This window comes from Somniosus microcephalus, unplaced genomic scaffold (genome assembly GCF_052327205.1).
Source record: "Somniosus microcephalus isolate GS21.2 unplaced genomic scaffold, FLI_Smic_1.0 unresolved_chr1, whole genome shotgun sequence".
Classification (NCBI taxonomy): domain Eukaryota; kingdom Metazoa; phylum Chordata; class Chondrichthyes; order Squaliformes; family Somniosidae; genus Somniosus; species Somniosus microcephalus.
The window spans coordinates 164,962,286-164,974,792 of record NW_028225179.1 but is presented as its reverse complement, the minus strand read 5'-3'; the positions used below and the strand labels follow the sequence as shown (position 1 = coordinate 164,974,792).

At 48.1% G+C, this 12,507-nt stretch overlaps 1 protein-coding gene across 1 annotated transcript in view; it reads left to right on the top strand.

Moving 5' to 3' along the window:
- LOC147096471 (cytochrome P450 2K6-like) overlaps positions 1 to 11,197 on the top strand; it is an 81,519-nt gene extending 70,322 nt beyond the window's left edge. The window contains exons 8-9 of the mRNA XM_085975262.1: positions 2,849 to 2,990; positions 10,257 to 11,197. Of these exons, the coding sequence (XP_085831388.1) occupies positions 2,849 to 2,990; positions 10,257 to 10,438 (324 nt within the window). The 3' untranslated portion in view covers positions 10,439 to 11,197. The remainder of the gene's footprint in view (positions 1 to 2,848; positions 2,991 to 10,256) is intronic.
- The last annotated feature ends 1,310 nt before the right edge of the window (positions 11,198 to 12,507 follow it).

Below are 12,507 nucleotides of genomic sequence, written 5' to 3'. Positions count from 1 at the left end.
TCGGGAAGCCCACACTTCAGTACTAAAAATAGGGATTAGGCAGAAAAGTGCTTGTTAACTACCTGTTAACAGGCAGTTAATTGGCACTAATCCCCTTCCCGCCTCGGGGAGACGGCTCCCAGCACAGGTCGGATACCCGCCTCCTGGGACATTGGCACGGAGGCGGGTTGGGGGCGGGATGGGTTCCTGCCCCCTGATTCTGCAATTTTCCCACCACTCCCGCCTCCAAACCCGCCTCCACGGGGCTTGGAAATTCGAGCCCTATGCCTCTATCTATGAAGCCCAGGATCCCGTATGCTTTTTTAACCGCTTTTGCAACCTACCCTGCCAACTTCAACGATTTCTGCACTTGACCCACCTCATTCCCCAGAACCAGATCCAGCAATGCCTCCATCCTCGTTGGGCTGGAAACAAACTGATCAAGAAAGTTCTCCTGGACACACTTCAGAAATTCTTCCCCCTCTCTGCCCTTTACACTATTACTATCCCAGTCTATATTAGGATAGTTGAAGTCTCCCATTATCACTACTCTATAGTTCTTGCACCTCTCTGTAATTTCCCTGCAAATTTGCTCCTCTATATCCTTCCTACTAGTTGGTGGCCTATAGAATACACCTAGTAGTGTAATGGCACCCCTATTGTTTCTTAACTCTAGCAAATCGATTCTGTCCTTGACCCCTCCAGGACATCCTTTCTCTCCAGCACTGTAACATTCTCCTTAACCAATACTGCCACCCCACCTCCTTTCTTTCCTTCCCTATCTTTTCTAAATATCTAGGAATATTTAGTTTCCAATTCTGTCCTTTTTTGAGCCAGGTCTCCGTTATCACCACAACATCATATTCCCATGTGGCTATTTGCACCTGCAGCTCACCAACCTTATTTACCACGCTTTGTGCATTTACACACATGCATGGTAAACCTATCTTAGACCATCTTGTATTCTCTCTTAGAGTGACCCCACCTAATACCGTACTATTTCTTACTCTAGTGCTAGCTGTCTCTCCCAATCCTTTGTGCACCTTGTTTCCCCTTTCTAATGCTACATCCTGGTGCCCATCCCCCTGCCAAATTAGTTTAAACCCTCCCCAACTGCACTAGCAACCCCCCCCACCCTGCCCCCATGAGGACATTGGTGCCGGCTCTGTTGAGGTACAACCCGTCTGGCCTGTCAGGTCCCATCTCCCCCAGAACCTACCCAATGTCCCAGGAATCTAAAGCCTTCCCTCCTGCACCATCTCTCCAGCCATGCATTCATCTGCTCTATTCTATTTCTATATACTCACTAGCTCGTGGCACCAGGAGTAAGCCAGAGATTACTACCTTTGAGGTCCTGCTTTTTAATCTCTTTCCTAGCTCCCTAAAATCTGCTTGCAGGACCTCATCCCTCTTTCTACCAATATCGTTGATACCAATATGGACCATGACCTCTGGCTGTTCACCCTCCCCCCTCAGAATATTATGCAGCCGCTCAGTAACATCCTTGACCCTGGCACCAGGGAGGTAACATACCATCCTGGAATCACATCTGCAGCTGCAGAAATGCCTGTCTGTTCCCCATACTATTGAATCTCCTATCACTATTGCTTTCCCGATCTATCTCATCCCCCCCCCTGTACAGCTGAGCCAGCCATGGTGCTGTGCACTTGGCTCTGGCTGTACTCCCCAGATTAATCATCGCCCTCCCTAGTATGCAGTACTGGTTAGAGAGTGAGATGCACTCAGGAGGCTCCTGTACTACCTGCCTGGTCCTCCTTGTCTGTCCGACGGTCACCCATTCCCTCACTGCCAGCACTCTCTGACACTGCGGGGTGACCACCTCCTGAAACGTGCTATCCATGTAACTCTCAGCCTCACAGATGCATCGCAGTGATACCAACTGCTGCTCAAGCTCCGAAACCTAAAGCTTGAGCTCCTCCAGCTGATGACACTTCCTGCACATGTGGTTGTTCAGGAAGCGTCCTGGAGTTCCCACATGGCACAAGATGTGCATTCCACAGGACTGAGGTGCCCTGCCATGCATCTACTTAATAGAAACATAGAAGATAGGAGCAGGAGTAGGCCATTCGGCCCCTCGAGCCTGCTCCGCCATTCAATGTGATCATGGCTGATCATCCAAATTCAGTACCCTGTCCCTGCTTTCTCCCCATATCCCTTGATCCCTTTAGCCTTAAGAAATATATCCAACTCCTTCTTGAATATATTTAATGAATTGGCCTCTACTGCCTTCTGTGGTAGAGAATTCCACAGGTTCACCACTCTCTGGGTGAAGAAATTCCTCCTCATTTCTGTCCTAAATGGCTTACCCCTTATCCTTAGACTGTGACCCCTGGTTCTGGACTCCCCGACCATCAGGAACATCCTTCCTGCATCTAGTCTGTCCAGTCCTGTCAGAATTTTATAAGTTTCAATGAGATCCCCTCTCATTCTTCTAAACTAATGGGCTATTACAGAGACTGAGACAGTCAGTGATAGAGACAGATAGAGTAACAGAGAGAGGCAGAGACAGAGACAGACAGAGCGATAGAGACAGTGCGAGGTGCTGAGAGAGAGAGAGAAAGTGAGATGAATACAAAAGACACAGAACTCTTGTGGGTGTGTTATGATGTTGATGTTTCCGAACACGCATGAAGTTGAAATCCCACAAAGGAGGATATAGTCAGCAAAGTTCATCAACAGAAAACACCAGCTTTTGGGACAAAGCTGAACTTTGAGAAATAAGTGATCTGAAAAGTTTTCTGATCCACCAGGGTGACAAGACTGAATGACTTGGTTTGGTCGCATGAACGTCTCGATGGTAAATTGAACACATGAATTGTTGCTGATCCAGTTTGTCATTCTGTTGCAGAGAACTCACATCGCAACTTTGCTTTGGTCGGTGCTGCGGGATAAAACTCAGTGGGAGAAGGCGGATGAGTTCGACCCGTCCCACTTTCTGAACAGTGAGGCGAAATTTGTTAAGAGAGAGGCCTTCCTGCCTTTCGGCGCAGGTACTAAATGGCCCTGGAAATGTGTTATTGTTCTTACTTTTGAGCGATTTTGTTGATTAGACGGACCAACACTTCTCTACTGTCACTCATAATGGCCGTAGATCTATGACTGTTGTTCCTCCTGCCATGTCTGGTGATGGGACATTGGAACAGAATCAATCCTCAAGAATTAGCTGAACTGAGCGGCCAAATGAGCTCCTTCTGTGCTGTATGATACTATGATAACATGACAAGTCAATGGCCTGGTGGGGATGGTGGTCCACTGTGGACAAGCAGCAAGTATTTCTAAGTCTTGGCTGCTGTTTATCTGAATGTAAATGGGATTTGTGCATTCCTATCAACTTTTCAGCTGTGGGATTTCCAGCAGCTTGGTGTTGAGACTTTTAACAACAAGAACATGCATTTATATAGCATCGTTAGTATAGTCGAACTTCCTAAGGCAGTTCACAGGAGCATAATCAGACAGAAATTGACACCAGGTCAAAGGAGGAGATATTAGAAACATAGAAGATAGGAGCAGGAGTAGGCCATTCGGCCCCTCGAGCCTGCTCCGCCATTCAATGAGATCATGGCTGATCATCCAAATTCAGTACCCTGTCCCTGCCTTCTCCCCATATCCCTTGATCCCTTTAGCCTTAAGAAATATATCTAACTCCTTCTTGAATATATTTAATGAATTGGCCTCTACTGCCTTCTTTGGTAGAGAATTCCACAGGCTCACCACTCTCTGGGTGAAGAAATTCCTCCTCATCTCTGTCCTAAATGGCTTACCCCTTATCTTTAGACTGTGACCCCTGGTTCTGGACTCCCCGGCCATCGGGAACATCCTTCCTGCATCTAGTCTGTCCAGTCCTGTTAGAATTTTGTAAGTTTCAATGAGATCCCCTCTCATTCTTCTAAACTCCAGCGAGTATAAGCCCAATCGACCCAATCTCTCCTCATACGTCATTCCTGCCATCCCAGGTATCAGTCTGGTGAATCTTCGCTGCACTCCCTCCATGGCAAGAACATCCTTCCTCAGATAAGGCGACCAAAACTGCACACAATACTCAAGGTGTGGTCTCACCAAGGCCCTGTACAACTGCAGCAAGACATCCTTGTTCCTGTACTCGAACCCTCTCGATACGAAGGCCAACATACCATTTGCCTTCTTAACCACCTGCTGCACCTGCATGCTTACCTTCAGCGACTGGTGCACAAGGATGCCCAGGTCTCGTTGCACTTCCCCTTCTCCCAATCTATTGCCGTTCAGATAATAATCTGCTTTCCTGTTTTTGCCACCAATGTGGATAACCTCGCATTTATCCACATTATACTGCATCTGCCATGCATCTGCCCAATCACCCAACCTGTCCAAATCATACTGGAGTTTCTCGGCATCCTCCTCAAAGGACACACACGCCCACCCAGCTTTGTGTCGTCTGCAAACTTGGAGATTGTAGTGTATTTAACCGTTCCACCTTTAAGAGAACTATTTTAGGTGTTGCACTACTTTATCTTGGCTGCTGTATACTGTAATACCAGTGGTGACCACACCGGTATATAAGTGCTGTGTAATGAGTTATTGGGCAGATCCGCCCTGACCTTCGAATAGTAAAGTCCTGTTAAAGTTTACTCTTGTGGTCTGTATAGTCATTCGCTATATAACACACAGACTTTGCAGTGGCGACGAGTTCGATCTTACCCTGCGGCAGCGATACATCCGAAGCAGTTAACGGGCGTCGAGAAGAAGCATCCGCCCTCGTCATTCTGCTGAGAGAAGACTCGAGTCTGCAGAGCAAGGAAGAAGGAAGAATTCTGACACGAAGCGTTCCATCAGCAACAGGCAGTGATCGTCCCTTCTATCACGGTGGTGAGTGAGCCGATCAGCCACGAGAAGCAAGTCGGCCACGTTGACTGTGAGTAAGGGAGAAAATAATAAAAAAAATGGAGGATATAAGGGTGGAGAACTCGACCACGACCGGGGAAAGGAGCCGGACAGAAGTCGGGGCCAGAGGCGCTGAGACTGGGGCAGCGTAGGGCACGGCAGCCGCGGTGCAGGCAAATGCAGCCGGGGTGAGAGACTGGGCTACAAGCGGGAACGCAGCCGGTGTGAGAGACCGGGCTACAAGCGGGAACGCAGCCGGTGTGAGAGACCGGGCTACAAGCGGGAACGCAGCCGGTGTGAGAGACCGGGCACAAGCGGGCTGGGAGACGCAACAGCGTCGAGAGACAGCTCGACCGCGACAGGGGAAAAAGGCCGGGCACCTACCGAGGCCGCGAGGCGCTGTGACTGGGATCGTAAGGCGCGGGAGGTAATAATAAATAAAAAAAACCCGCGGAGAACTCAGCCGCAGCCGGGGGAGGAAAGGACCGGACTGCGAGAAGGGCTGGGAGGCGCGATTGAAAACCGCTGAGGGAGAGACAGAGCCCGAGCGAGCGGGAGAGACAGAGCCGAGAGAGTGAGCGAGACCGTGCGAGCGAGGGGGACCGAGCGAGCGAGGGAGAACGGGACCGAGCGAGATTCCGCCCAGCGGCTTACAGCAGCTTTCCGTAAAGGACCAAGAGCTGGAACTGTCCGCCGTCAACTGGTTGTCCCCAGCGCCCGGTTGCCCCTGTCGAGAAAGGGAACAAGGAACGCAATCAGCTGTTCTCGCGCTTTCAGAATAAACTGAAGCCGGCGCGCAGGCTGCGAACCCCGAAAGCCAGCGGTCGTCGCCCGAGGGCAAAGCTTTACCCCTCCCGCCAGAGGAAGAAACGCGGGAAGCCGCCATTTAGGCGGGGAAGAAGACAAGCGCGGGAAACCGCCATTCTCGGAGGCGGGGAAGAAGGTAAGCGCGGGAAACCGCCATTTTTGAAAAAAAAAGTTAAAGAAAAATTTCGTTGTTGTTTCTCAGAAAGATTGTGAAGATGCCTAAGCGTGGTAACATCAACGATTTCGATTCCGATGTGGAAGATTGGGCCACGTATGTAGAACGCATCGAGATATATTGTAAGGCCAATAAAATAGCAAATGATGATAAAGCTCTAACCTTACTAAACTCAATGGGTGCGAAGACATACGGGCTATTGAAGCATCTTCTATCACCAGCTAAACCAGCGGATCAGACTTTCGCTAATATTGTTGCTGTCCTGAAGGATCATTTGAACCCCACACCGCTGATGTTAGCGGAACGATTCAAATTTTATGCGAGAACGCAACTGAAAGAGGAAAGCAACGCGGAGTACTTGGTTGAACTGCGTAGACTAGCGAAATACTGTCAGTTTGGGGAAAATCTGACAGAGGCATTGAGAGACAAGTTCGTGTGCGGGTTGTCGAAGGAAGGAACACAAAAGCGACTGCTCGAAGAGAACGATCTTACACTTGATAAGGCTGTCCTTATTGCAGCATCGCACGAAGCCGCAGCGAGAGGCATTGCGGAAATGCAGCTGAAGGCAGCGGTACTCAGCGTGGATCAAATGACTTCGGGTACAACGAAATGTTATCGTTGTGGGAAGACAACACACGACCAGAACCAATGCTGGTTTAAAAACCAGGAATGTAGAAAATGTGGCAAGCTTGGTCACATAGCTAAAGTATGCCGGTCAGGAAAGAAGACCAGCAACAAAAAAAAGTCACCGCAGGAAAAGTGCAGCAAGGTACACAAGGTGGCTGAGAAGAGTTCGGATGAACAGAATTCGGATTCAGACTCCAACAGCCAGGAACTGGGTAGTCTGAGAATTTACAATGTGAGTAAGGAAGCTGATCTGCAAACTATCTGGGTCACGCTCAAAATAGCCGGAGTCCAAGTGAAAATGGAATTGGACACAGGATCAGCCCTAACAGTCATAAACCGAAGGGACTACAAGCGGCTATTCTCACATATTCCCTTGAGAGATACCAAGATTGTATTGCAGACATACACGGGGCGAAGAGTATACCCCATCGGAAAGATAAAAGTCAAGGTGAGACACAAGGGCAAAGAACACCAAGGAATGGACTTATATGTACTACCTGAGGGAGGTCCACCACTTCTGGGATGGGAGTGGATCAGGAAAATAAATATGGACTGGCACTTCCTAAAAGCCATAAAGAGTGAGAACTCGGTGAAGACAATCAGCTCAGACTCTGGAACTGATGATGGTAAGACCAGCCCATGTGCAAAAGACAAGTCTAAAATGGACTTGCAGACTAATGTTGGAAAAACGAAGGAGTGCATAAATGCTTATGCTTCAGAGGAGAACAAAGTTTCAGAACAGAATTCCACTGAACAACAACAACATAGTTTGACAGAGAATTCTGAGTCTGTCCAGTCTACAGACATGCACATTTCTGAGGAACACCGGGCTCGAACTCAACTCCATTTCAAACTACAACAGCAATTAGAACAAATGATTCGCCGTCTTGAGCAAGAGATGAATGCAACGAAAAAGTTCTTTGACACAGAGTGGGAGAATCTGGAAAGACAACAGAAGCAGCTGATGGAGAAAATGGAGCAGGAGCACACAAACCGTCTGCGCGAGGAGGCCAAACGAATCAAAGCTGATTTGGTTTCTGAAGGTGCGTGCTCTAATCTGGTGGAGCAAGATGTTCAGCAACTGAAGGCGCTTGTTAGCAGGTTACAGGCAGAAAAGGCTGATTTGGTTGCCATGAATTCCGAGCTCCTACTGAAGTTGGGTGCAGCATCACCGGACGATTCATTTGTTGAAATTCGAATGGTGGAGGCTGCGGATGATGGCGAATTAAAAGCAGCAAAGGAGCCCCAGTGCAAGGTTACAAACAGCCCTGCAGCTTATACGTCAAAAACACATGACAACGATACTGGGAAACGTCTGATGTCAGAAGAGTTAACGGTCAGCCAACTCCTTCATATGCTGAGGGACAAGACTCTGAAATGGGAAAAACTTGAACACGAGCTTCAATCTTCAAAGGAAAGGGGTTCGGAGCTCTCAAAAGTTATTGAAATAGCTGAGGTTGCAACACAGACTGAGAAGATTGCAGCAGAGCAGCCCTTGGATGCCAAAAGTACACTGACTCACGTCAATGTAGAACAACAGAATGCTGAAACAGCTGCTCCAGTAGAGGGATTGAATAGTACGGTCAATCAATCTCCGAATGAAGTTGAAGTATTGAAATCACGAATGAGGTCATTAGTAAAAGACTTGCAGGAAGCCCAGAAAAAGCTGGATGAAGCTGAACACATGAAGAAGTCTCTTCAGGAGAGATGTCTGGATTTGGAACAAAAGCTGGCTAACGTCCAGCTGGGCATGGAGGAAATAGAAGACCCTCTCGCTGGCCTAGCTCAGGACGACACCGATTATTACCATGACCTGTTGGACGACACCGAATATAATGATGACCTGTTCTGCCCAGCTTGTGGGGAAATCTTCCAAAGTGCAAAAACCATGAAGAATCACGAAAAGTCTAAGAAACACCGGGAGATGGTGGCGCTACTACGGCAACAGGAGGAAGAGGAGGAGGAACTGTGCATGCGGCTGGCAGTGGAGCCCAGAGAGTCTCTGTGCATGCGGCTGGCAGTGGAGCCCAGAGAGTCTCCAAGAAGCAGGAAAGGAAAAGACGAAGCAGAAGAAGATGACCCATCTGAACCATTATCACCTCTACCAGGTCACGCACGTGGTCCCTCCGAACTGAGTCAAATCAGTTTGGAAGTAGAAAAACTTCCCAAGGTACTCAAGCTTTTAGAAGTCAGCAATGCTGGTTCAGAAGTTACGAAAGTTCAAGCTGTTAAGTCCAGTGAAGGACTATTGGATGAGTCACCCCAGCAACGTGAACCGACTACACCACCGGGAACTGCTACACCACCGAGGCGTTGTCCGGACCGAGTCAGGAAGCGCAGGAAGCGCCTCCGCAGAGACTGAATCTGTGAACTGTTTTCCGCAGAGACTGAATCTGTGAACTGTTTCCCGCAGAGACTACATCTGTGAACTGTTTTTACATGAAGTTGGATATATGTTATGATGTTATGTTTAATGGGGAATAGGTATATTGTAAGCTAAAAAGGGAGGATTGTAGTGTATGTAACCGTTCCACCTTTAAGAGAACTATTTTAGGTGTTGCACTACTTTATCTTGGCTGCTGTATACTGTAATACCGGTGGTGACCACACCGGGATATAAGTGCTGTGTAATGAGTTATTGGGCAGATCCGCCCTGACCTTCGAATAGTAAAGTCCTGTTAAAGTTTACTCTTGTGGTCTGTGTAGTCATTCGCTATATAACACACAGACTTTACAGAGATATTACATCTAGTTCCCTCGTCTAGATCATTAATATATATTGTGAATAGCTGGAGTCCTAGCACCGATCCCTGCGGTACCCCACTAGTCACTGCCTGCCACTCGGAAAAAGACCTGTTTATTCCAACTCTTTGCTTCCTGTCTGCGAACCAGTTATCTATCCAAGTCAGTACCTTGCCCCCAATCCCATGTGCCTTAACTTTATACGCTAATCTCTTATGCGGGACCTTATCGAAAGCATTCTGAAAGTCCAAATACACCACATCCACCGGTTCTCCCTTATCTACTCTACCAGTTACATCGTCAAAAAATTCCAGTAGATCCGTCAAGCACGATTTACCTTTTGTAAATCCATGTTGACTTTGTCCGATCCTGTCACTGTTTTCCAAGTGCTCTGCTATTACATCTTTTATAATGGACTCTAGCATTTTCCCCACTACCAATGTCAGGCTTACCGGTCTATAATTCACCGTTTTCTCTCTACCACCTTTTTTGAACAGTGGGCTAACATGAGCCACCCTCCAATCCATGGGAACTGTTCCAGAGTCTATAGGACAGGTGACCAACAGCTTGCTCAAATAGGTAGGTTTTAGGGAGTGTCTTAAAGGAGGGGAGAGAGGTGAAGAGGACACTGATTGACTCTTGCTGTAAAAACTGTATTCTATTCATTCGGAGATTACACGTCAAATAGACCGATTTTATTGGTTTACAAGTGCTTTCATCTCACTAAAGTGCTTTGGATTCTGCCTTCCAAAAGATAGGAGCGATGCATATGGTGACACGTGCACAATTGAGGTAGCCAGTAAACACAATGAGGGAGCTTACTGTTCCAGCCATGGGACACGATTGTGTAATTGAGTAGAAAAGCATTTTCCAGAGCATTGCGGATGAGGAGTCCGCTTAAAGGAGAGGCGGGTGGCGTTGAGACTATCTCGAGGAAATATTAATTGCCAACTGATAGTGGTAGAATATGCATTTATGAACAATATTTTATTTTGTAATACTGAATATTTACGCCATCACTTAAAGGCTCTCTTTATTTATTTCCCAGGTCGTAGGGTTTGTGCTGGGGAGAATCTGGCCAAGATGGAGCTCTTCCTGTTTTTTACAGCTTTGCTACAGAAGTTTAAGTTCCAGGCACCAGCCAATGTGACTGATCTGGACATCACGCCTGTCACTGGAAGAGTACTGGCACCCAAACCCTATAAGCTGTGTGCTATACCCCGGGGATAGGAAGCCTGGTGGAACAATTGGACCTCCCGATATTTTGCTGCTCGGGGGCAGTCCCACTGAAGACACTTGCTTTGATATATCAGCTCATTTAGTGCTAAAGAGAGGTAGCTGCTTGTAAACGCTTCAGTCATTTGCAAAAATAGTTTGTGAGGAAATGCTTATCTCGTGTGCCTCCTGATACTGTGAATCCTGATCTCATGCCAGGGAGATACACATTGAACTAATATGCTGCAGTCATGCTGTGCATTTAAATAAATGGGTTAATGCCTTGGTTAGATCAGCTGAGCAAGGAATTCCATCTGAACATCTGTTACTGTAATTGTATATTGTGATTTCAATTCAGCTTCCGAAGAGGGAAGAATTGCTCTAGTCACATTATAAATGTAGCAAGGGGATTTCCTCGAGTCAATGACTGCAACCAAATTGTAATCGTGTTCTTCCTTCCCTGTTTCTAGTTTCACTGGAAATGTCAATTTAACGAACCAATTTATGAAATTTCTCCTTGGGAACAGGAGAAGGCCATCCGGCCCCTCGTGCCTCTCTCAGAATGAACTGGGATGGGGAGAACGTCAGCATGAACTGGGGGGAGAAAGTCAGCATGAATTGTGGGGGGGGGGGGCGTTTCAGCAGGAACTGGTGGGGAAGAGAGTCAGTATGAACTGGGAGAGAGAGTGTCAGCATGAACTGGAGGAGAGAGTCAACATGAACTGGGGGAAGAGAGTCAACATGAACTGGGGGAAGAGAGTCAACATGAACTGGGGGAAGAGAGTCAACATGAACTGGGGGGAGAGAGTCAACATGAACTGGGGGGAGAGAGTCAACATGAACTGGGGGAAGAGAGTCAACATGAACTGGGGGAAGAGAGTCAACATGAACTGGGGGAAGAGAGTCAACATGAACTGGGGGAAGAGAGTCAACATGAACTGGGGGAAGAGAGTCAACATGAACTGGGGGGAGAGAGTCAGCATGAACTGGGGGAAGAGAGTCAACATGAACTGGGGGAAGAGAGTCAACATGAACTGGGGGAAGAGAGTCAACATGAACTGGGGGAAGAGAGTCAACATGAACTGGGGGAAGAGAGTCAACATGAACTGGGGGGAGAGAGCATGAACTGGGGGAAGAGAGTCAACATGAACTGGGGGAGAGAGTCAACATGAACTGGGGGGAGAGAGTCAACATGAACTGGGGGGAGAGAGTCAACATGAACTGGGGGGAGAGTGTCAGCATGAACTGGGGGAAGAGAGTCAACATGAACTGTGGGGGAGAGAGTCAACATGAACTGGGGGAGAGAGTCAACATGAACTGGGGGAAGAGAGTCAACATGAACTGGGGGAAGAGAGTCAACATGAACTGGGGGAGAGAGTCAACATGAACTGGGGGGAGAGAGTCAACATGAACTGGGGGGAGAGAGTCAACATGAACTGGGGGGAGAGTGTCAGCATGAACTGGGGGAAGAGAGTCAACATGAACTGTGGGGGAGAGAGTCAACATGAACTGGGGGAAGAGAGTCAACATGAACTGGGGGAAGAGAGTCAACATGAACTGGGGGAAGAGAGTCAACATGAACTGGGGGAAGAGAGTCAACATGAACTGGGGGAAGAGAGTCAACATGAACTGGGGGGAGAGAGTCAGCATGAACTGGGGGGAGAGAGTCAACATGAACTGGGGGGAAGAGAGTCAACATGAACTGGGGGGAGAGAGTCAACATAAACTGGGGGGAGAGTGTCAGCATGAACTGGGGGAAGAGAGTCAACATGAACTGTGGGGGAGAGAGTCAACATGAACTGGGGGGAGAGTGTCAGCATGAACTGGGGGAAGAGAGTCAACATGAACTGTGGGGGAGAGAGTCAACATGAACTGGGGGAAGAGAGTCAACATGAACTGGGGGAAGAGAGTCAACATGAACTGGGGGAAGAGAGTCAACATGAACTGGGGGAAGAGAGTCAACATGAACTGGGGGATGAGAGTCAACATGAACTGGGGGGAGAGAGTCAACATGAACTGGGGGGAGAGAGTCAACATGAACTGGGGGAAGAGAGTCAACATGAACTGTGGGGGAGAGAGTCAAC